The following is a 26,163-nucleotide window of genomic DNA, read 5'->3' on the forward strand; positions in this document are numbered from 1 at the left end:
CCCCACCATGCCTTCCCCGGGGGTGAACGCAGAGGCAGGAGCTGCCCCCCCCGCCCCACAGGAGCTGCTGTCTCCATCCAGTGTTGCTCCCTGTCCCCCTCTGGCTGGGCAGCACCTGCCCCAACCCCACTCCCTGCCTCACTGTAGGGACTTCCATCTGTCCCCACCACACCCCTTCCCACCCCGTGCCTCTTACCTCCGCAGACTTACTGGCCGGGCACTGCTCTCCAAACTGCTGGGCTGCATATTGGCCATCGGATCAGTATCGGCCAATATGGCTGGTCAATAATAGGCCCAAAAATTTTTTTGGTGCATCCTTACTAAATACGTACATATTTTGGCTGTAGGGACTTCCATCTGTCCCCACCACACCCCTTCCCACCCCGTGCCTCTTACCTCCGCAGACTTACTGGCCGGGCACTGCTCTCCAAACTGCTGGGCTGCATATTGGCCATCGGATCAGTATCGGCCAATATGGCTGGTCAATAATAGGCCCAAAAATTTTTTTGGTGCATCCTTACTAAATACGTACATATTTTGGCGTTTGATTTTTCTATCATAGAAAAATCAGAGCTCTCCCAGCCCTTCACTTACCAGGATGATAGTCCAGCTGCAGCTGTTCCCCCCACTGCTTTGTGCTTGCTGCACAGCTGCTCTCCACCATATGGCCTCGCTGCTGCATGCATGTGCGCGCAAGCTCATGCACGTGGCCCCCCCTGTGTCTTGCTTCCCCCCCCCCCAGCTCCAAGCATCTCCTTGCAGGCTGGAACTCTGACAGCCTGCAAGGGGAAACCTGTGGTTTCCCAAGTTTTTCTCCTTTAAAGGAGAAAACCAGCATTTTTCCATACAAAATGGAAAACCCAGACCCCTGCTGATGACCCTTTCAGCCTTAAAGTCCTATTTAACCTATTCTTTCATTCATAGGCAAAACAGCCATTTCCTCATTAAAAAATGTGGCAACTATATACAAATTATAAAAAAGTTGAGAAAACCCATTTTATATATTTGGCTTTAATACTAACAAGAAATGCTTGTTTCAACATGCAATGTGTCTCTGAAAAATTGTTATAATTGTTTTAAAAAGAGTAACACAGTAATACAAACAATCAGGCAGCACTCTAACTAACCACATTCATTTTTTCTCGTTTAATTGCCAGTAACAGCATTTATTTCTTCAGTTGCTGTCCTAAAAATACAGCCCTTACAGCATTTCCTGAAGATGATCATATTCTGGTTGTTTTGGACTAATATAGTGTATTGTAAAGGTAACTGGATAGGACAGAACATCTGCAGTCCTCCTTCATATCAAGGCTCCAGTGCTTCTGGTGATGCACTGGCCCTATCTGATAGGAAGAAAGAGATTTCCCACTGAAAAGGGAAGATTTCATAGAATGACACTTCGAAAGACGAGTATCAAGAGGGAATTGTTGAATGGCCTGTAGCAAAACACGAAGGTTACCAAACAGGGAAACACAACTGAGAATCTATTATTCATTGTCTGCAGACTGATTAATTGGTAGAAAATTACTTGCAATCAACGGAAAGCTCTTTTAATAGTTAGCTGCTTTCTCTAACCTGCCAACACCCTCTCCAGCTTATTTGTGTACCAGTTAATTTTCCTTCACCAGTGACCTCACTCAAACTTCCTTGCTGGCAAATCAAATACATGACTTCTAAGCAAGAACAGGATCAACTTGCATTTAAGATCAAATACGAGGTTGGTGTGTTATTACCCTGAAAACTTATATACACAGTTCTCCAAACTGACCAGCTAGGACCACCAACTGTGCCACAAACATACAAGTAGCAATTTTAACTCTAAAATGAAAAGATACTGATGAGAAAATACTACCTCCTGCTTCTGGTGAAAAGACTCTAGCTCCACGATCATCAAGCGGAGGCATGGTTTTCTTTTGGAAATAAGGAGTTTCTTTTACCTGAAATAATTTAAATGAAATTATGCAGAGATGTTTCATGGAAGTTAATAAGTGATAAGATGCACACACAAAAAATGGATTTTATTAGAATAGCTGCAACCCAAAGCTAACAAAACTGATCATAATTAGTTATATTTTTTATAAATGACACCGCTAATGGTCAAGTGCACACAATGATCTGAAAGTCAGTGAACTTACTACACCAGGAAATATTAATTGTATGGTGCTAAATAGACAAAAAATGCCTTAAAGTACTTAAATTCAGGGGCGACGCCAGTCTCCTCCCGATGGGGAGGTTGGGCCGGGCCGGGCCGGGCCAGGCCAGGCCAGGCAGTTTGCCTTAGCCTCCATGTGGCTCTCCCTCCCAGCACTGCCACTCGCCTCATGCAGCTGAGCCCGCTCCACCCTTGCCTGCTCTGAGCCCAGCCCCAGGATAGGGAAGAGGCTGGTGCCGCCCCTGCTGGGAGTGCCACACCTTTGTGGGCTCACTTGCGCAGGGCAGGCAGGCCCAAGCCCCTCTTCCCCATGCCGCCCCTGCTTAAATTGTAAATAAAAGTAAAATAAATGGTGGGTGATGATAAAAGGAATTAAGAGCATGAGGATTACAGCAATAAAAAACAAAAAACTTGTCAGAAACATTTTATGCAGTTATATCTTGTCAGTTCCCTTTGCTTTTGTCTTTATTGTGCAATGGTTTTAGTTTGTCATTATTGTTATTTAACAGGTCTGATGGACCAAACATTGTTAGAATAATAGATATTAGAGCAAGATCCATATAGCAAAGTCAATGAATCATGAGTAGGGAGCTGAAGGAGGAATGAAGCTACCTGTCTCTGAGGCTCACAAGTGATACTCTATGCACCACTAGGAATAGGTAGGAGAATTGGAGAATGCAGGCTCGGAAACAAAGAAAGAATTAATCACAAACAGTATCTAGAGCCTTAGAGGAAAAATAAGGGGAGTCAGAATTTGATGCAGAGAATTTAGAAATAAGTTAAAATGTAAAGATTACAGATACAAACAACTGATTTAGATGCCAAATGCTGGACAGAAGAGTAATGAGTCAGATAATACAGTTTCTGTTACGACGATGCCATTTTAAATATCCATGATTCATTACTTATATTAGAACTTAGAAGCCTCACTTGGGATTAGGGCCCCACCATGCAACTCCTAGGAGAAACAAAGAAGATTGGGTAGGGGTAGGGTTCTTTATGTTAATTTTGAGCTGGCAGCTTGACATGCATGTATACTTTGTATAGTTTTCAGGGGGAGGGAAGCAAGTTGGAATGTATAGAGGTGGGTTTGGAAATCATCCAGTAGTAATGTGACAGGAAGCTGTAAGAGAATAAACACACCCAGGAAGCAGGTGCAGTCAAAGAATGGGGCCTGATGACTTCTCTTTGGTGAATAAGGAAAATTCTTTAGACAGCATTTCCTGAGGAAGGCCTAGAAACCGTCACTGCTAAGAGGAGGAAGTGATAGGCTATCAGTAGAGCTAGCATAAGGACCTGAAAGTAGCTCTTGATCTATTACTGGCCAATGAAAGAATTCCTGTGGAGCACAGGGAAAACAGATAGCAGAGGACCTACAAAGAAACAGAGGACAGAAAACTGAGGCAACAGAAACAGGCAATAGAGACGATAGTGGAATAGGAGAAGGAAGATGCTGCAATAGTTATTTCATGTAGGAAGTAAATTGGAAGTGAGAGAAGGATTTTGGAGGATGAGAAGATGCGGGAAATGAGAAAATGCCCATAAGATTATGCCAATTTTAGTATAAAATACCACTGCCAGCTGCAAGTTCTATCGCTCTGGAGCGCAAAATAACAGCACATATATATGAGTTATACCAACTTAAGGCATAGGCTTTCTAGTTTGAATTTACTATTCTTTGCTTAAGGTTCATTTAAATGAAGGAGCACCCTTCTAAAAAGCTTATCACAGCTTGTCTAAAAAAACAAATAAAGTATACTGCCTCAGAAATTAAGACAATTAAAAATTTTAGTATCCTATTTGGTGCATCTCCAAACTGTAGATCTCCAAATTGATTTGGATAAGAATAAAAAAAGGCTACTAGAATACTGAATCTGATGGTGAAGTTTTGCCATTACACAATCTGAAGATACATCTTCATTTTTATTCTAACCCACGTAAATAACTGCCATGTACATACCTGAAATATTTCATTGATATCCACTGGGAGAGCAAGCCCAATGTAATCATCAGAGCTACCATATGTAGCATTAGATACCATGGAGCGAACAGAAGAGGAACGCTGCAGTGTGTTTTGGTTAATAGGACTCAATAAATCTTCTTTATCTAGTGAAGCATAACTTAAAGCTTTCATGAACCTATAAGACAGAAGGGAAAAAAGACAAAACTGACAATTATGCATTTCTGCATCTTACAAACAAGAAGAGCTGATAGTGCTGTATATTAAGGTTGTCCAACACTTCCCATTTCAGGACCCTGTTTTTATTTTATAACCTTGCCACATTTTAACCATTTGAGATTGCAGTTCTTCATCCCAAATATCTGCCACAGGCTGATCAGGTATCAGGTTGATCCCCGATTAGAACACTTCAGGCAAAACAATTCAGCTGTTTCTGAGAATGAGGCAAAGGAGAAACACATTTTCATGATATTAAATTTAAAAAAAATCTTCAGTTCCCCAATGTGTTTGAAAAAGGATTTGATAACTGGCAGAAGGAAATCTTGTATACGAAGGCTAAGTTTTAGCCTATGTGAAAATGCACCCCAAATCTGGCTAAGTTAAAAGTCTGAAAAATTACAGTTCACACATTCTTGGTAGAAACATCTGAGATGTTAGTACCTAAATTTGCAAATATTTCCATCCATGCTGGGCTTGCTTAGACCTGAGATTGAGCAAGACTCTCCTTTGCTTTTGCGGTGGCTGCTACGGACTATGTCAGGTCTAGGTGCAGCCACTAGGACTCAAGAGCAGAGAAACTACTTCTCTTGGGATCAAAGTGACCTACTTACTAGGCTAGGCCCAAGGCAGCATAGAAGAACACTGCCCAATCTGAATGCAAAAGCAACTAGAATGGTTCTTCACTTCTTTTTATGTGGCTCCTTGGGACAAGGAGCCTGGAAGACAGAGGGGAAAATTCAGATAAAGGGTTGGAGAGGAGGGGAGAAAATGGGACTGTCTGGGTGAGGGACTAGAAATAAGAATCATTAGAGTGGGAGCAGAGAAAAGAAACAAAGCAGATGTCAGCATGCAGAGGAAGAATTGGCATAGACTGGACAAAGAGTGGGAGAAAGGTCTAGGAAGATAGGGGAGCATGAGACAGAATGAGAAGTCCTGGGGATGGATGTGGGGACAAGAGAGATCGGACTGAGACGCAATCGATTCAGACAGAAAGGAAACAAAACTAAATGGAAACCTTGAGTTCTGGCCTCCCACAGTTTTATGTCCCTTTAGTGTTGGTCCAAAAGAAGACAACAATCTGCACTACTATCAGTTACTGCACTACCTCCAATGGCAAAGTGGCAGAATGGATCACACTGTTCCTAATATTCTGATCCATGCAAGTACTAATATACCATAAAATGGAACTCCTTCTTCCTCAAACCCTGGAAACTACACAGTATAGGCTAAAGGAAAATTAAGGTTATAAAGTTAAGCTACAGAAAAGTCAGGAAATGCCAAAATTATGGTTTCCTCTGCTCCACTGCTTCAGTCCTTTTGTGCTTATGTATTCAGATACAGTCTGAGATTAAAAGGAATTGTTCATGTTTGCTGATGTATTACTCCACATAATACTGCTTAAATGAAAAACCTGAATACAGAATTGGAAAGACACACAATAGTATTTATTTTCTAAAATCTTCATACCAACAAGTAGTGAAGAATCCAGAATTAAAATTCATCCTATGCACTTACTCTTCAACAACTACTTCTGCAATGACTGAACAGGGACTAAACAGTTATAATATTTTAAGAGACTATTTGCCATTATTACCCCCATTTACAACAGTAGAATTCAGAACTAATATTGATTTCTATTTAGAAGCATTTTTTTCAAGGTACATCTGATAGATATAATGACAGTGTAGGTAAACAATGATGAGATTTTCATAAAAACCGCTCTGTAGCGAGAGGTATGGGCTCTGATGATAATCTGGAAAGATGGTAAGTAATCAGAATGTTAATTAAAATTTTGGACATCTGAGCAGATTTCAAGTTAAATTTTATGAATATATGAATGTACTCAATCATAAAAAACATGATTAATAAAACTGTGACAAATTTAATTTCCTAAATTCATGTTTGGCAATTAAATAAATCAGCCTGATTTTCTTTAAGTAAAAAGCAGCCAGAAGTTTTCATGTAAATTAATGGAAGCTGCTGGGTCCTCAAAAGGTCTGAATTTGTGACCAGACAAAGAATCACAGAAGATCAATGTGAAGACCGACAGTCTTTTCACAGCAGTTAGATTTTTATGCTATTTTGGTTTCTAGCCTTATAGAAAAATTGGATTTGAATAACTCAGTGTGGCAGAATATTAAATTATCTTCAATTTTATTACTGAAGTACAACAGAGGAGAATAATTTAGCTGTAAGTGATATCACAGTATAATTATATGGAATATAATTGTTCTGAAACAGGGTGAAAAAGGCAGGCAGCTAAACCATAATGTTCTCAATTAATTATCCCAGTACAGTAATTAAGAATACCCTCTACAATCTTTATTTTCACATTTGTTAGGAAAGGGTGGATCAAACTCATCTATATAATAATATAATGTAATTTGACAAAGTTCACACAAATGAATCTACCATTATGTTATAAAATGCTTTCATACAGAAAACCCACAAAAGGAGTGGAAGAACATGCAAGATTACACACACATCCCCTTTTATACATGTAACGTATTTTACACGTACATATTTTCTATTCTAATATTCCTTCCAATCTACACACACACACACACACACACACACACACACATCTAACGCAGATACTTGCATCAAAGTTCCCTTTTGTTGCATATATAAAATAAGCCATTTGAGCCATACTTTTTAGAATGTTGTATGCACAAAGTATGAAGTGCGCTCCATATATAAGCAAACAAATACGTATGCTTTTTTCTACTTGCATATAGTGTTGACATCCATATACAGAATTGAATCTGTACCTTTGACTACCACTCATCCTTCCTCCTTCCCACTAGTCTTTCTACAAAAACTATTCTAATATTTCAAAGCTGTCTAAGAAGCCCATAAAAGTCTTTTTTTCTCCCCAGGTTACACTGCATGTACTACATGCTGAAAAAATGCGTGTGGTTGTCAGAGTGGTGTTGAAGTGACAGTACCAAAACAGATCCCGAGACTATCCCTAGGTATGCTCCAAAAAGCAAATGCACATGGTTTCTTCTGCATGTGATGAATGATATCAGGATCACCGAGGAGATAATTCTAGACATATCCCAAATCCCTTTTTCCATTGGTGCTTGGCTGTAAACCTTAGTACGTGGTAACATACTGGATCCTCAAATTGTGACTTCATGTTTGTTAGTATAGCTACTTTAGACCATTTTTAGAAGTTGTGATATTGGACAATCCACTTGGCCCCTGACAAACAAGTTTACTGTTGCTGGCAAAAATATGAACTCTGACTTCCACATAACCTATGATTTCAATAAAAAAAAAAATCCTAGTTTTTGTTATGAAACTGACACTGAATGTGAACAACAGTTAAAACCATACCATTGTATTGAGTCATTAGGAAGACATCTCTCATACCTGTTTTGGGTAATCAGATGGGCCCCTCTGTTGCCTCACAAACAGTGGTACTTACACTTAGTGTCACTGTGAAGTGCAAGGGTACTATTAACCCCATTTACATATGAAAAAATGAATGCACTGAGAAACTAAAGGTTACACAGGAAACCTACAGCAGACCAGACCTAGGTTTCCTGTGATAAAAGTTAATTCCACTCTTTGTGTGGCAAACAGAATGAGAATAAAGGAACATGACTGATTTTTCCTGGCTCCTACTCAGAATACTGAAACTATCAAGTATATCACTTTCACGCTTTTTGGGAAAGCAATGAGCAATGAGGCAAGCAGTTTTCATGGTGAACTCAAAAAGGACAGCAAAAGCAGCAAAATGTCTAGCCCACTGGTGTGCAGCATCTACAGGACTCTAAAGAACAAGCACACCTCTCACCTTTCCTTCACATCAGCTAGTATACTTAGAGAGGGACAAATCAAGAGAAAATAAATCTCTTCCCCCTTTCAATTAGACATCTGCTAGCTAAGATTGACATGAAAGAAAAGCATGAAAAAGTATGAAGAAATGAAAGTTAGGGTGTGCTAGGATTTTTTTTTTGCAGTTGGCATTTTGGCTTCATAACTAGCAAAACTGTCAATGTCACTTGCCAGGTATCTCATAAGTCATCTAATCAGTGTATGAAAAGACGTAACATTTTCAGTGATAAAGGAGAAGCCACGGACAGCATCTAGAAATGACCCCTATGCATGAAATCTTAGGCCCACTGAAGTCAATGGCAAAATCCCATTGATGATGGCACCAGGATTTCACACAACGTTTCTCCTCTCACTGGCTTTACACAATTAGGCTGGACAAAAGTAGTACTCCCAATACATGTTCTAAAATCTCAGTAGGACATACAGATAGAAACGAACAGAGAACACTTGGTCTGTTCTCACTAGATATTGCTAGACACAAAGTTCAGACTAATCAGCACAATTTCAATTGTGGTAATATGAAAGTAATAAAAAAGCTAAAACAGAAAACATGCATATAAGAAGAGATCCTGCGACTGTTCTAGCCATCAGAGCAGAACTTAGGATGGCTAATGTGGGCTCCTGTAATGACAATTAGGAAATTAACATTTTTGATTGAGGTGTTATTTCTCTAACAGCTGTACTGTTTTCAAGGAAAACTGGGACCCCTAGGCACTAATCATCACCTGCCTTTATTGGAAAGCTATACTTTGCTATTAAACTCATGAAGGAATAAGCTATTGAGGCTTCTTACCTGCTTGGGGTTAGCCGAGAATCCAAGCTGCCAGACTTCATGGTAATAGTGTCAGTGAATAGCACATCCTTTGCTGGAGATGCTAGGGCTTCTGAATGGGACAGCGAGGGGTGCATCCTCTGTTGCTGTAAGCGTTTCAGTGTGGCATAGCCAAAGGCATCTCGAGAACTTGTGTAGCTAAAGTTATAGTCAGCAAGACTTTTTATTGTAGCAAGGGAAGGAGCTTTAAGGGATTGAGCTCTTCGAGGAAGGGTGTGAGAAAATCCTGGTGGTACCAGGGATACAGAGTTTGATTTTGAAAGAGGCAGGTGGTTAGACTGTGGTGTTGAACAGTGACTTGTTTTAACTGTTTTTGTACTTACCACAGTACTCAAACTTCCATAGTCAGTGTCTACGTTTGTAGTGTCCACACCCACAGTCTCCCTTGAAGGACTTGAGCTCATTGAGCTTATGCCACTTGTTGTGGTATCTGTATTAAAACTTAAGCTACGACTCTTGAAGTGTGTTTGTGTTGAACCATCTCCTATTAATCTCTCTCTGCTTGTGTTTTCCCTGTGATTTTCATTTCCAAGACCTTTTGGAAGCTTCAGATCATTTTCTCCAATACTTGGGGTACTACCTGCATCTTCCATGTGCTTGCTCCCAACAAAAGAAGTTTCTAAGCGTACAGTTTGGATTTTAGGAACTCTGAAAACATCCCCAGAAGTGAAGTCCATGCTACTAGAAGGTTCTGTTACTGTACGATTTCTTCTCAAGCCTGATTTACTGTCAGATGATGCCAGTTTGCACACTTTGGGATCACTGCTACTTCTGTGTTTTTTATTAGGCAGGGTAAGTGAATTTAAGATGCGGTTCTTCACAAACTTGCTCGATGCAAAAAAGGGAAAAGGACTACGATTGTTATCCTTTAAAGGTCCAGGTTTGTCATAAAAAGTTTGTTCTGCATCCTCTGTAATGTCTAGAAAAAATGTGCTAGTGGAAGTACTGCCAAACCGGTCATCCTCCATGATGAACATACCTGAAATTCAAGAAGGATTATCACTGCTGAAGGCTAATATTTCTAAAAAAAAGCAGAAATTGCAAAAAACCCCTGAAAAATTACTGAAAATTCACCTACCTGAACCATGCAATTCATAATTCTAAAATAAATACATACAAGCACACATGTAGCATTATGTATACGATGTAATTTTAAAATTAACATCTGTTGTTTCGGAAAACAATTTCCTTCCCTCTGAGTCTTACATTTGTTACATGGAAAAGTTGGCAATTTAACTCTGATGTGGTAAATGCTAATATATAACCATGAAAACAACCTGAAACTGCATTTTTCTTTGTCACCTGTATTAACAAAATTTCCCCCAGACAGCTTTAATTTTACCTTTACAATTAATTTACTTTCTTACATGGTAAGCATGATCTTTCCAAATGAGAGTGCCTAGACTGCTCGCACAAGTGAGTCTTGTGTATACTGTACACTATATAGGCACCTGCCTTAAAAATGTTGGCCTTTAGTCTTTGCAGAATAAAACAAAACCTGCACTAGCAATGATTTAAAGACATATTTTCTCTACAGGGAGACACTACACACTGCATTTAATTTTTACATTCACCCAACCTATGTTCACCTTGTGTGTTCTTAGTAATTATATAATTAGAAAATAATACCTATCATAATCTTAGTAATTTTCTTTGTCTATGGTGGATTTCTGACTTTCAGCAATTTAAGGCTCAAAAGACATCTGTGGGTATATATTAATCCCTATCTCTAAATGGTACTGTAAATTGTCACAATATGCCAGTCAATACAAATAAGGAGTTTCTGCCTTTTATTACTAAGAATGAGTTAATAATTATGTTGCCATTTTGTGCTAGTAAAATTATCTCTGTGTTGTTGTACATTGGGAGAGACACTGGAAGAGTATGAGGCAAGGGACTGGGAGTAGGAGGGTAAAGGAGGGAAGAAATGGAAAGAGATTCTTTTTTTTTTATATATCTAGAAGCAAATGGGGAGGGGGTTGGGAAGCAAAGTTTAAGCAGGAGGGTTTTCTCTCACAGGTGACAGAGATGAGGAGTGGGTGGGGTGGAGTTTTACAGTTATAGGGTTTTACAGTTACAGTTTATTATTGAAAGCCATTTTGAGCTTTCCTGGGTAGAGGAATATAGATCTAAATATTATCATCATCACTACTATTAACAATATTCACATCACCAATAATACACACAATACTATTATTATGTATCCTATGAATATATTTATATAACATGCAATTATTTCTCATTTACAAATTTATAATGGCCCACTATATTTTCTAAAATGTTCTTTTTCCTATCAATATGCAATTCCTCCCCCCTTCTCCTCTCCCAAAAAAGGTAAGTAACAATTATAGGAAAGATTGGTCATGAACAAGCATTTATTTCTAGTGAGAGAAAACAGAAAAACTTCCACTGCTATAAATGTTCCTGGAGAGAAAGCATACAGGCTTTCACACCCTGTACCACCCCTTCTCCCCTGCTCTTTGTGCCGTCTGAAGACCAGGGTGATCACTGTCTAGGAAAGGAATGGGGAGCAGTGGTTGCTTTATTCCTCCAGTTTGGGGTGGGATGGAGTGAAGCAGTGGGAAATGCTTTCCATGCTTCCCTAGACTGCGGACCACCCAACTAGGTAGTGGGGACAGCAAGGGGAAGTGAGAGGGGCCAGGAACTGGGCTTTGGGATAGTCTCTCTCAGCTCAGTTTTTGGCCCCACCACTGCTGCTCTGCCACCACCTGACAGTCCCTGGTTTGGTGAAGAGGTGGGAAGCAGCAGTGCCTGCTCTGCAACAACTGCCCTCCTGGACTAATTTTATAAGGGAGGGAAGCAGCAGGGCAAAAGCCACAGCCTGTTCCCCAAACCAGGTAATCCCTGGTCTGCAGAAGAGGTGGGGAACACTGCCCAACTGCTCTGTTCCCCTCCTCTCCCTCCCCTCCCATACCAGACAGGGAGGGGCGCATACAAGTGTTCATTCTTGTGAGAATTTGTCTCACAAGGAAGATCTTCCAGATTGACACCTGGAAGCTCCTTCTCCCATAGTGGGGCACGCTGTCTCCAGGAGAAACCGAATGAACATTTGTATACTTGTAGTTCTTCTACTAGGGAAGTGGCGATTCTCCCAGTAGAAATATAATGCCTGTATGAGTCCATTGTCAGCACAAGTACTCAATTTAGGAAGATAAGTCTGCACTGCAGCTGCTTTAGTTACTTCTGAAAAACATCAACTTTTTGTGCTTACAGTGACAGTGGTTACATTTTTTACTATGCTTTCCTTTAACATTTAGTACTTTTGGGCTCAACTGAAATATATCATTTGTGGTGTATGTTTCATGAAATTCTGTTTCTGGGCTCAGCTGAAATACATCATTCAAAACCTAGTTTGCCAGTTCCTTGGCTTTTTAGGAATCTTGTAACATGTTGAAGATTTCATTGTTTTAAAGACGCAGTTGTACTACTGTACTAAGTACTAATCTCAGACTGACCTCCAATTAACAGTGCTACAATTGATGATGCATTCTTTAGGGCTATTGAATGATATGCAAATATAGGACATTAAGCCGTATATGTCTTGATTTAAATCCCCACAAAACCTCACAAACCTGAACTGTAGTACATCTATATAATTTAAATCAAGTACATATGTGTAGAAATACATAAAAAGCATTTTCTAAATATTCTTTGCAATCATGTAAAGAGGTGTTTACCACAACACAGTGAATAATAGTTATACTTACTTGAGGGTGCAGATTCACTTTCACTGTTATGCCTAGAACTGGTGGACTCAGAGTTCAAGCTAAGAGTGCTGGGTATAGAAGAGAGTTCATTGCAGAGCTGCTCCATGTCATCAGGGACTACTGGCCAAGGTTGTCTACGACTGTGTCTCACTGCATCCCAGTTGTGATGCTTTAAAATGTCACAACCTTGTTTAGTTTTAGCTATAAGGCCAAGCACGTAGAGACAGGTTCTGCATTTAACAAAAATAAACAGCAGCATCCAGTTTAATCAAACTTATTTATGAGGAATCAAAGTTTCAAAATAATCCAGTAGACATCAGATTATAGCTTTTCTACAAAAAAAACTAGCAACAAAAACTAACCTGAAATAAGCATAATCTTGAATAATGGGAAACAACAATTCGAATAAAGTGCCAGAAGGATAGCTACAAAAACTTTACTACTGCAATATTAACATAGGATTTTTTTAAAAAGCAAGCAGAAAAAGACCAATATTAAAATTCTTACAGACATGTTAGGGCAGTTTTTACATCCTGTAAGTTTTCTGGTTAATAACTAAACAAAAAGAAGCCAAGTGTCTAACAAGTAACATAATATTATAACCTGTAAAGTAGCATTATCAGTAGCTAGTATTTTTCAGACATTGCATATTAGGAGCCTGACTTTCAAGTGCTCATAACTTTGTAAGAATAGAACACTTCAGTCTGAAGAACTGCATGTCAGGAGTCAGCAACCTTCTGTCAGCTCAGGCTGGAGTTTCTGAATGGGCTGTTGCTGTGAGCTGCAAGTCTTTGCCCTGACTTCTCTACGTGGCCAGCTGCCAGATACCTGACCCCTCTGCAACAAAGATGAGCTCAGATGCCTCAAAGCAGCAGGTTCTACTGCAGAAGGTGAGGACAGCACAGCGCAGCTCTGTGGCACCAGTCCCATGCCCGATCAGACCCCTTTGCGGTTGCTACCCCCTGTTCTATCTTGAATATCCACCTCAGTGCAATTTCAGGTTTCAAGTGAAACCGCAAAGCTACGTACAATAAAAGCTGTAAAGGAAGAATCATGTTATTGAGACTATATTCTGCATTCTCTGGAGCAGGGCCTCAAAATTAGACAGGTTGGGCTGATATTATTTATACTTTCTGCTGAAAATTCATCCAAATTAAGCCAAATCATAAGACTTCTAAAAATGCCAAAGAGTAAAAATTCATAGTAGTAGTAGTAATTTAAGAACTAAATATTTTAAACTACCTGTTCAGAAAACCAAAAATAGATTACACCCAATACAATTTTCCTTTACCAATACAATTTTCCATGACACTTAGTGCAAATAAACTAGTAAACTTTTTAAAATAATTCTGAAAAATCCCCCAAACTTTATCAGTGATAATGTTTACTAAATGAGATCCAGTGTAAGCGGCAGAAGAAGAAATCTGGACTAGGACTCTCAGAAAAGAAGAGATTTTACTTTTAAAAGTAAATATACATACCCCCTAATGGACAGAACCTCACAATGCTGTGCAAGTGCCATTATATCAGGAATCACATTCTCCTCTTGAAGCAAATTAAGACCCCAATTTGATGATCCAATATTGCCCTGGAATGAAATTATTTGCCATCAAATATAGTAGCTGCTTATGTCTCCCGTGGCAGGGCTAATAAAACCCCTAATACATTATAAGGTGAAAAGTTCTTTGGCTATGTTTTTATTATAACCTTATTAAGATTTATAAAAGTTTTAGCCAGTCCCCCCAGGATTTCTTATATGTGACTACTAACAGATGCTTTATAACCCTACTTAACACACATGGCTAAGGCCCATTAAATTAGTAATCATCTTAGCCTTGTTCTCAAAAGTGAACTGGATTCACTTCTGAAAGTGTTATGGTGAAGGTATCTTATACCAATGAGTGACACAAATACTCATCACTTCCCATCCCATCAGGGTTAGCTGCTCTCTCATACTCAGTTTTACAACTCCTACATTTAGCTCTAAAACAATCCTAATGCAACTATTCCACATTCTCTTTCATACTGGCTTATCTCCCTATAAATGTATCTACTTCTTCCCTTAGTGGACAGCTCTGACAAGAACTTAGAAAGCAAACCTTAGGGAGAGAGGGTGGGACAACAAATTTGAGTCAAGTGACAAAGCTAAACTCCCAAATCACCAGACTTCTTTTACCTGCTCCTACAGGGCAACTAGCAGATTCTGGTAAAAGTTAAAACTGAGTAACAATGCTCGCATAGCCAGATTTTATTTTTTCTTTTTAAAGGGAAACCATTGTGGGTGTGTGTAGACAAAACAGGGGCCCTAAACTGAAGCGGTGAGTTTTTAAACCCTGCCTCTCTGGCAGTGGGGAGGAGAGGGTGAGCTGCCGACAGGCAGAGTGGTCCCTCTGCGGCGGGGGCGGGGGGGGGGGGGGGTGCTTCCCTCCACAGCAGTGGTGGCCCCCCCAGGCACCCACCTGCAGGCACCCGGTTCGGGCAGTCCCGGGGGGCACTGCAGCTGCAGAGGGAAGCACCAGGCCCCCGCACAGCTCAGGCAGGCAGGCACGCTCTGGGGGGTGAGAGTAGGGGAAGATCAGGTTCACCACCTCTCTTGGGTGGAGCCTGCTTTCCCCAACTGCTACCAGGCTGCCTGCAGGGCCGCGGAGCTGCACAGAGCCCAGTGCTTTGGCTCCACGGTTGTAGGGGCAGCAAACTAAAACTCCTTGGAGAAGTTTTAGTTTGCTGTGCTCCAAGTCATTTAAGGCACATTATGCTGCCGAATTTCCTACTGCGGCTGGAATTAATGTGCAATACACCACCGAGGCGTACAAACACCGACACCATTAAAGTGGTGCAAAAGCATTTAGCCCACTTTAAAGTGTCATGCGCACATCCCCCTCATTTTGTCTACACATGGCCTGTGATACCAAGGCTATAGCAAGAATATCCCCTGATGAACACCCATCCTTGTTGTCATGCTTTTCTTCTACAGTAATTATTATTTTGTAAAAAAGGACCAGTAACAAATTAAAGGAAGAAGGAAACAAAGAAAGGAAAGCAGATACACATATGCAATGCTCAGTATTTTACCAGAAAGACCACCATGGATACAAGAAGGGTTAGTTTTGGAAACCATGCAGACTTAACCTTTTACATGACAAAATTCTTATATACAGATAGATATCCTTGTTACTAACCAAAGCCCAAAGGGCTGCTTTCAGCTGCTTAATTCCTTCCCACTTATCCAACATGGGTGAACGAACAGTGTAACTTAGGTCTGGGACAACACTCTAGAGGAGAACAAAAAAAACCCCGAATTCAGTTCAAAGTGAATGAATTCTGAATAAATATCAAATGATACCAATAAGTGAATAAATATCAAATTGCCCTAGTTTCTTTAATGCATATTATATACCAATTCAAAATCACATGTTCTTAAATAAAATATTGTAGACAATTCCAGAACATTAACCTGGACTGACACTGATAATGAAATAATAAGAAGGTACCCTTTTTCTGATACCCTAAATAGAAGAAAATGATTATTTCAGTGTATAAGGCATGTTTTGGACTGTTTTATTTTTACATCAAGGAAATTATATTTTTGAAGTTTTACAACAGAAGAGGCGAAGGCTTTCCCTATATACTCTTTTCTTTTTCTCTAAACTAACCAATTTACTAAATGCGAGAGATTAATAGTAGGACTCACTTGATTTTGGGATGGCATCTCCACAGACAAGTACTAGCTATTTATACTTCTAAAATTTAACACACATCATCCTGCCATTTGAGTTTCAGACCTCTTCTGTATAAAGACTGTGAACTACATCATATTCTATGTGATGGTTCCGATGATACGAATAGATACTAATTACCTGAGTTGAAGTATCAAATATACTTATTACTGAATTAACTGTTTAATTCAGGTCCCAAAAGATGAGGTTACATATAATAGAGAAATATTCAATTCATTATAACAATTCCTTTGGGTAAGTCAATACATGTCAATATTATTTGAACAAAAACAGATAGACTTTATTTTCTTTTCATTTTCAAGAACAGAACCTAAAATATACAGAAATTTATTTTATCAAAGAGGTTCTGTTCACGATACATGCATAAGGTAAAAGCATAGTGGTAGTAAACACTGTGGACCTCATTCATGTAATATATCTGAAAGCAATTTTTAACTAATTTGTTTGGCCTTTATTTATCCTCATTAGCTCTTCGTATTCATGATCAGCTTTAAAAAACAGATTAGAAGGCACATCTTTCTTTGCATGACAGGAGGTAAAGATTGCTTTTGCAAGACACTGCTTCTTCTGCATATGTCTGATTTGAGAATTTCACAATTTTATGAATTTGGAGAGGGTGACTATTCAAATCAAAACCAAAATTAACCAGTACAATTTTCCCAAAACAGTCACAGTATGATTACAGTATAACTTAATGGTTACAGTATTGTATAAATATAGCACAATTTAAAAGAAATAGCAGTTGTTAAAGCATCTATATTAAATAGCCTTACCTGAACTTCCAACAAATGACAGCCTGTTTTGTGATGCACCAGTTGGCCATAAAGGTGAACTGGCAGGTAGACATGTGGCCGCTGTAATCTAGTAAAAAGAGAAACAGTCTGTTTGCATAATGATTATGGTGTTCTTAAAATCCATCACAACACACTATGTGTATGTATTTATGAGGATATATTAATACTCTTTGGAAGACACTTTACCTTTGGTTGCTCCGACGAACATAATTATCACCATCAATAGGTTTACGGTAAGTGGTAAGTGCTTCATTAAGTTGCTCTTCGATCAATTCAACATATTTTAAATTGTACTCCTTTAAAGGAAAATAGGACAGTCTCTTACAAAGCTGAACCCATTACACTGACAATCATTCACAGAATGCTAGTGCAATTTAAGGCTTCAAAATTAAGGTTGGTTTATACATTAGGTGGGGATACAAACTTATAAAACAAATTTACATTGCATCTTCCCCATGTTAAATAACTTCAGGAATTAAACAAATTTTCTTAAATTTTACAAGTGAATCTGTTATCAGTTTAGAACATAAAATTATAAATACATGTTTGAAGTAAATTAGCACCTTACTTCAAATCAAAATGTGATACCTCCCAACACCAAATACTTGCTCCAAACTTTCTATACAGCTTAAACCGAGATTTTGCATGCAAGTTTTATTTTAACAATTCTGCAACAATTCAAAATTTTGAACAAATTTGGACTAATTGGAAAACTGACTACTGTTTTTCCTGGATGAAAATTTCTTACCTAGGAGGACGAGAATTACGAGCTACCATAGAGAACTCCATGAACTTCCTCTATTAGAATTACTGTGATGATTGTCACCACCCACTGTTCTAAGGAGGTGCCTAAAAACATGCATTCCCATTTAGAGCATAGGGTAATTAATATGATCTTTGCCAGGACTCACCTGAGCTTCAGTTCCACTGAGAACTACAAGATGAGAGAGGTCTTGAAAGGCAACATTTCTTTTAATATTTTTCTAGAGATTTTATGCATCAGCCTCTGTTTATAATTTAGGAAGCCAACCATTTTCTTAAAGAACTCTGTTGTACAACTGTGCACATTTAGGGAAGTGGAGATACTTGCAAAATGGTTTAATTAATGTAATATAAACCCCCTCAAAAACATGCTTTGACTAAATCAAAGAACAACTCGCACAAAAGGACTCTCTCAGACCCAGGGAAATATACTTCCAGCCTAAAACTTTCCCTGTGCAAAATGGAGTTTATTGTTTACCTAGGAGGATTTTTTAAATCTTTGATTTTTCCTCAGCCTGAAGAAGGGTGTGTGCGCCCAAAAGCTTACAAAGACATTTTTTTGCTATTTTTTAGTTACGCTAATAAAAGGTATCACCTCTGAACCAAGAGTTTTGGGTTTCTCTTTTGACTAAATCATGACAGCATGGACAAAGGAGCCAGAAGTCTCAACAGAAGATAATATCTCAATAAGAGTACAGATATGGTCTTAATTACTGAAACAGAATGTCTATCCATTAATACCATACAAGTATGAATGTCCAATATTTTTCATAGTTCTTGATGGCTTTTAAAACTCTATTCACACACACCCGTCTTCAAAAGCAGATTCCATATGTCCACAGTTAGCCTTCTTTGAATTACCTTTTGCCATTTCTCCATTTGTTTTGTTACATAGCCTCTTTCATTTAGATAGGAAAACCCCTTTGGAATGGACAGAAATCTGTAAAGTAACATCAGACACTGAATACTCCAGCTAAATCAAACCATATACATTTAACATCAACATAATAGTTTTTTTCTAAAGTGAAAAGATGCATTTAATATTCACCTTAAAAGGAGAAGTAAACCCTTGTCTCCAAGATGGGAGAGAGCTGGTTTCATTTGGATAAGGGCATGAAGATTGGCCTAAAAGTAGAAAAATTCATACCAGGTCAGAATATAAAAAGACGACAGACAATTATTCAGGTATAAAGGCTCATAAGGAAGGTCTGAACACTAACAAGGAAGACTAAATAGTGATAACTACCCACCAGCCACATGAGATAGCAAATATTTAACAGATACAAAAACAAGATCATAAAAACATCCTCTAGGGCAGGAGTGTCAAACTGGCTTTGTGACCCGGGCTGGATGCAGGTGGGGGTGCCCTCCTGCCATATCCACCTGGGCCCAAGGGCCCTGGATTCTTTAGTAAATTGTACACCTTGAACTTCCAGTGGTCCACCAGTAGTTTAGTGGGCCAGACAGAGCAGCTCTAAGGCCATGTGTCTGATGCCCCTGGTCTAGGATTCATTACTACAGTCCACTAATGTTCCTTACACAAACACCTGCAGCATGGAAATCAAGACATTTTGCAAAGCAAAACTGTTCAAAAAGGATTATTTGATTTTAGATACTTTTAAAAATGAAATAAAATCTGTGTTCCTAAAAAGTTGTAAAGCTATAGTTGTGGGTAAATGATACTTACCTTATCTTCACATGCCTCATCTAGGATATCAAGTGCTTCAGAAGAAATGGTTTTATTTTTATCATGCAGCTGGGTCACCAGTAATTCAATCCCCCAATTACTGAAGAACTCTACGTTGGCTCTTAACAATACTCGTAAATGTTTTGTTGCATACAATCTGCAGCTCTGCAGTGGGGGAGAAAAAGGTCTGCTTTAAAGAAAAGAAGAACGGCCAGCAGTATTTCCTATTTAGAAGCAATGCAACTTGCATCATGAAATACAGCAAGTGCAATTTACATATTATGTATGCACTCAAATTCCAGCCTAACTTTTACACATTTTATCTTACAAAAAGTGGAATAAAACTATTCTGCAGGAATAAGTAATCTGATATCGCAAACCTTAGCTTTGTCATTTGTAACCCACTGCCATGTAGAAATGCACTGTTCATGAAGCACATAAAAAACTGTCAGCATATTAGAAATCTACCTTGTAGTACTAGCCAGCAATATGTAACACATCATCTGGATTCTGCTTAAGGTAATGGTTTGAAAAATGCACTTTTCTGAGGTGAACAAGAAGCTGGTCCTAATATCTAAGGGGAAATCTATTTGATCAAGTTCTGCATATTTTAAGTTATTTTCTTAAGGATCTTGCCTTTATAGATCACTTTTAAAAATACAAGAGTTTGTAGTCCTGACTTCCAAATGAGACAGCTGCAATATTGATATTTTTACTTCTAACTAAAAGTACTAGAGTGAAACAAACAAGACTCTCTTTGGTTCCACTACTGCAATTCAGAACCCAGAACAGCAGGAAAAAACTGACAAATATGAAAGTAATTTCATTTTAATACTACTAAATAAATACAGAAGCTAAAGACAGACTACTTATCTATAAATGGAGGGTACTTCAGCATAGACTCTGAATAGTCACACTCAGAGGATTCTTTGTCTGTTGCAGCTTGACAACTAATATATACCAGAATGGTTTCCTTTCTTTTCTCTCTCTTCCTTCCTACTTCTGTAGGCAAAGTTATTAAAGAGGAAGTGGTACTCTTGCTGCCTGAACTCCCTTCCCTGCAACCCCAGGCCCTTACAGGTAATTAGGATATGTAGGGAGTGTGAATCTGTAGAGTCTGCCTTAATCAACTCTGATTACACATAAGTAACAACTCATTTTGTCAAGCATCCACAACACATTCCCACTCATGGAAAAGGTGGATAAATAACAACACACTTAATGAAGAGAGTGGCAAGTAGTGTCTGAGTATCTGATTTAGATGCTAGATCTAGAGAACGGCATTTGGTAGAAGTATGAACAGAACTCTATGCAACTGCTCTACATACTGAAACTAGTAGAATGAGTCAATCGAAACCCAGCTTTTCTTTCTTTCCCTCTTTTTAAGGACTTATCTACATCCAGAGGATTCTTCTGCTGGCAGCTAGCAACAGTCATAGAGAAGCTGTCAAGAGTCTCTTCCCACACAGCTTCTGGAAGCTCCACTTTATCAACTGTGTGCAGGGTGCGAAATGTACCCTTGAAAGTGGTTAGAGTGACTATTACAGCCAGTAAAGAGCATGAGCTTATCTGTTTGTACCGTCTGCCAGGAGGTGGCAGAAGCAGTCTTTTGCTCTGCGACACGGTATTTTCTGTGCTGAAAAAAAAGACGTTGCTGATGAGGGCAGCTTCAAGTGTGCATGCACACTCCATTTCGCTGGCAAAAGTCTATTAGCAAAATCACAGAATGTAGACCAGATCTAAGAAGCCTGACAGATGGTGGTCTATAGTGTTTAGTCCTGTTCAAGTAATATGCTAAAATGGTCTTTTAGCATCTATCATGTGCAATTTGATTTTTCTACACCCACATGATTTCTGATGTAGGGGAAAGAACATGATTCACCACCTCATAAACATGAAATCTTGAAACCACCTTATGTAAAAACTCTTGAACAAAGTTGTAATACCATTCTGCCTTCATGAAATGGCATATCAGACATATCAAAACATACCGGGAGCAAACACCAGTTACTGTGGTGTGCCAATATAGCCCACAGGTGAACCTTATTAATGACAACATGAGAAAGATGACAAGATCAGAAAGATTAAGGTTTGAGCCAAAACAGACAGAACCGGAATCATTACTACTTGTCCATCTCTTTTGTGAATGGATTACTTCTTCGAATTCAAAGTACAAAATATTTTGGTTTAAGATGACTACTGCTTCAAAACTGAAAATCCTATTACATAAATAATGCTGGGAAGACCCTGGCCCATTTATCAGAAATGCAAGTCCACTATGGATCCTCTATTGCTTCCCATCCGCAAACATAACTCTGACATTTCATATTGTGCTTGGAAGCAAATAGGTCTATGTCGATACTATGGAGATATAATTCAGCACTTATGTCTTCAGAGTCTGCTTACATATCGGACACCTCTGCTAAACTGACTTCTCAGGATGTTGCTCAATAGATGATATTTTGTTTTGTGTGCAGCAATCCTGAAAAGCCACTATCTGCTCATATAACTGAAATGAACGAGCATCTCTCCTTGCTCAGACTGTGCATAGAAGTTGCCATTTTCCATAACAACCAGAACAAACCTATAATTAACGAGGCAAAAGGACTTTATAGGTTGATAGTTCTCAATTCCAGAAAGCTGATATGCATGCCCTTCTCTGAAGGTGTCCACTACTCTTGTACTGGCATTCAAAAGAGCTTCTATAACCTATGCTGGATGCAGTGATAACACAGGAGGATTGCAGGGTACTCCCTTCATGATGCTGAGATACTGAGCAAACCATCTCAGTATCGTCACCTGAGGCAGCACCAATCTTTAAAGCATGCTGTCTCTACTAAGTTTCTAAATGTCACTAGCTAATATTATAAAGTCCTTATTTGTAGGCAAACATAAAATAGTATATACATAGTCAAGGCTTTGAAACCTATTAATTTAGAAGAAAATCTACGTTAGCAATTAATGAAGAAGAATACAAATGGCAATTTTTACAGCTCCCTCTCTCTTCTGGCACAGCTGACTTGCCTAAACATACATCCAAAGGAGTTCTTATTGAGAGGTTGTTTTCTGTACCTATTAAAGAGACTTCATACAAATTATTCCAAGATCTAGATTAATAGTGAGGGAACACATCTGCATTACAACTATTTTCTAAGGACACCTTGATTAATCATTCTAAATAAGGGTAAACAATGATCCTCTCTCTTGATATGTGCGGCCATCCATTTATTAATAGACAATTAAGAACAAACTCCCAGTGCAGTAGAAAGTCCACCTTTTATTGGAAATGGGTCTTTCTACATACAAAACAGCTATGTTTGATGCGATGGTTATAGAGCAAGATGGTAGGGTAGATACACACCTTTCTAGACTAACCGAATAAGATGCATGTAAAGGGCACAAGCTTTCATGGACCCAAGTTCACTTTGTTATATGCTATGAAAGAACATGCAGAAAGAGTATAAGGAGAAAGAAATCAGAATATTGAGTACATGGAATCAAAACATCCTCATCAATTAATTCAATCTTCTGAAAACTAGTATGAGAAAGAAGAAAAAGGATCTTAAGTCTCTCTCTTTCTTCCTGAATTAGAAAGTACCTTCAGTAAAATCTCTTCTCTCTGTACATTTTGGAACTTTTTCCATTTTGGAACCCCTTTCATAAAAGAGAGAAACTCTGGTGTCAACATATCACAATATAGGCCCTTCAAAAAGAGAAGTGGGATGGTGAAGAAGAGGGGGATTTGAATTATGTAGCAAATCTGTCAAAGCCTGGAGAGAATCATCTCTCACAAAGTTACCAATTTCCAACTGAGGTAAAAACTGGCAAAAGTCATCTTCAAACATGGTATAGACTAGGGCTGATATATACTGGAATGTAGCTCATCTCCTGCCATTGTGCCTGAAAAGTCCTACACAGCTGAAGAGGATTTTGATGGTGGCAATTACATCTCTGATAATAGGAAGGGAATACAGGAGCACACCCACCATCTCTAGTATTTAAGCAGAGGGACTTGCAAACTACTTCTTGAACTATCCCCAAATATCTGGCTGTACCTCATTCTTGTTAATACCTTATCCATCTTGGAACTGACTGCATCTTCACCTTCAAATGGAAAAATCTTTGCTATACATTCTTGTCTTTCAAGGGAGACCTGACATTTTTGACCGGATACAGAATCTCAAAAATAACTGCACAGACAATTATTTAGCTTTATCAAAGTGTCTGAAGAATTAAGACTCAACTTTTGCTTTTCAGTGTTTTACCATTCCATGAAAAGAGCATTCTCTAGTCTCTGTCAGAATGTTTCAGATAATCAGAGTAAAATATTTCTTCCTCAGAGATGGTGCTAACAGAAAATCATCATCACTTGGTGTTTATTACTTTTAAACAAATGTTACTAAGCATATTTCTCTTAAACACATCAACCTGTTTGCCTTTTTTTAGTAACTGGCATCGAATGATCTTGCTCTCTAGATCTAGGAAGCACAGCTTCTACCATAAATGGCATGGAGCTGCACTTACAAGAAACACAAAAAAACCATCCTGAATGAGCTGATAATACTTATCAGCCTTTTTTTACATGAGTTGAAGGGAAGCAGGCATAAACCAAAGCAGCAACAAGGGAGAGGAGAGGAGCTGGAGAGTGCGTGTGTGCGCGTTACCAGAGGCAGGCAGGCATATAAACTGCCCGGGAAAACTGGGGGAGAAAGACTCCAAAGCAGGTCAGGACTGTAGGCTGCATTTTCTCAAGGAGGGAGACTACTGCTTTTGTGAAGCAGATGGCTTGTGTTTTTGGAGGGGTTTTTTTGGTTTGGTTTAGATTTGTGAACCAGACAACTGGGTTACAGCTATAGGTGGGGAGGAGCCTGCAGACAGGGGTGTCAGGGTGTTCCCCCTTGTGGGCTAAGGTTTTTATCTGTGGACCAATGTGGGTGCAGTCAGAGAGAAAAAGGGGCCCAGGCTTTGACAGCTGGAGCCCTGACAAGCCCTCAGAAACCCACAAGGACAACTCTATGAAAGGGGAGCTCTTTATGGGTGCAGGTGGGCAAAAGGACTTGGGTAGGGTGACTGGTCCAACTGAGCAGCCCTGGCTACCTGTGGAGCTGCTACTGGGCCTAAGGCTCCTTCACTGCCCACAACTACAAACAATTTCAAAGTTGTGGAGGCCTCCATACAGCGAGGCTAGAAGAACGTAGCTGCCAAAGAGCTGGCCCTACCAGTGTTACAGTCACACAAATGAGAAACTCAACTAATTTTTCCTTGGACAAAGAAGCAGTAAAATCCTAATCTTTTCCTACCATCTGTGTCCCAGAGGATTATTCATACAAGTGAAAACTAATAAAACTCTAATATTTCCTTATCTGAGGTTGCTAGATTCAGGAGTCAATGCAACAGAGATGAAATCTGAACAAAGCATCTAGGAAGTTTTTGCCATACGCTGATATCTGACTGGCAGAAGTGAGTGGATTTGCAGGTACCACATCCCGTCTCACAGCAAGACTGTAACTCTTAGGTTCAGATTTAGTTTCAGGACTGGTAAGTTGGACTGTGAAGCAGTTGTCTCTTGGCTCTTGCCACCAAGTTCTTCTGGTCATTAGCCACTTAAATGACATTAGAACATCTGGATCCAACAAACCGCTCTCTTAAAAGTCACTTTAGGTATACAGGCTGATAGCCAACGTACAGTCTCCTCTCAAGCTTCAGATATAATGATCCAGGAAATGTGTGAAGCTATAATCATTTTAGAATCAAGGAAAATGGATTAACTTTGCAAAGACTTGGGCTCTTAATGCTGCAATGTATTTAGGAGCTGATATTAGGCTACAGTATATCATGGACTCATGTGACGGGTCAGATACAATGCCTCCTGATGCAGAATTGTCAACCCTGTATTGACACCCCTACACCACCATGGAAATAAAAAGTAGAGTAGAGACCACCTATAGGGAAGGCAACTTCCTTCTAGATATACTAACTATCTGGCAGGAAATTCAAATATGGGAAAACTGATAGAAGACAGCAGGATGCTTGCAGCCTAAATTTCAGTCTACCACTCAAAAAACAAAACAAAAAAATTCAACTACATTCTAACTATATATACTAATTAAACCTATAATGAGATTTCTACACCCGTATCTAAGCAAAACACTGAAAAGAATATGGGACTCCCTTGGCGCAGTTCCTCATTTTTCAGCTAACTGTGGCTGGAAGGAATGGAGGCAACTGAGATAACCTTCTTTTAGTAGTGTTGTTACCCTGAGAAGAGGTTTAGGAGAGATGCATGAACACTCCAACGGACCGTGCGCATTATGGTTCCACTATCCAAGCTGCACCAATCATTGTATCCGAAGTGTAGAAATATGAGGTTATATTGAACGTAAGCCAGAAGACAACTCATCAAGTGTGTTGATTCCTCACCCAGGATTTAAAAAAGAAAAGACCCC

At 39.1% G+C, this 26,163-nt stretch overlaps 1 protein-coding gene across 3 annotated transcripts in view; it reads right to left on the minus strand.

The window, feature by feature from the left end:
* Positions 1-26,163, minus strand: part of RICTOR (RPTOR independent companion of MTOR complex 2) — a 145,698-nt gene that overhangs the window by 17,296 nt on the left and 102,239 nt on the right. For all 3 annotated transcript variants that reach the window (XM_025210396.1, XM_025210394.1, XM_006028940.3), the window contains 11 exons: positions 19,718-19,882; positions 19,079-19,155; positions 18,892-18,970; positions 17,455-17,564; positions 17,248-17,335; positions 15,917-16,009; positions 14,219-14,325; positions 12,738-12,967; positions 8,971-9,988; positions 4,113-4,290; positions 1,853-1,937 (listed from right to left, as the gene is read on the minus strand). In XM_025210396.1, the coding sequence (XP_025066181.1) occupies positions 1,853-1,937; positions 4,113-4,290; positions 8,971-9,988; positions 12,738-12,967; positions 14,219-14,325; positions 15,917-16,009; positions 17,248-17,335; positions 17,455-17,564; positions 18,892-18,970; positions 19,079-19,155; positions 19,718-19,882 (2,230 nt within the window). The remainder of the gene's footprint in view (positions 1-1,852; positions 1,938-4,112; positions 4,291-8,970; positions 9,989-12,737; positions 12,968-14,218; positions 14,326-15,916; positions 16,010-17,247; positions 17,336-17,454; positions 17,565-18,891; positions 18,971-19,078; positions 19,156-19,717; positions 19,883-26,163) is intronic.

Source organism: Alligator sinensis, unplaced genomic scaffold (assembly GCF_000455745.1).
Source record: "Alligator sinensis unplaced genomic scaffold, ASM45574v1 scaffold881_1, whole genome shotgun sequence".
NCBI lineage: Eukaryota > Metazoa > Chordata > Crocodylia > Alligatoridae > Alligator > Alligator sinensis.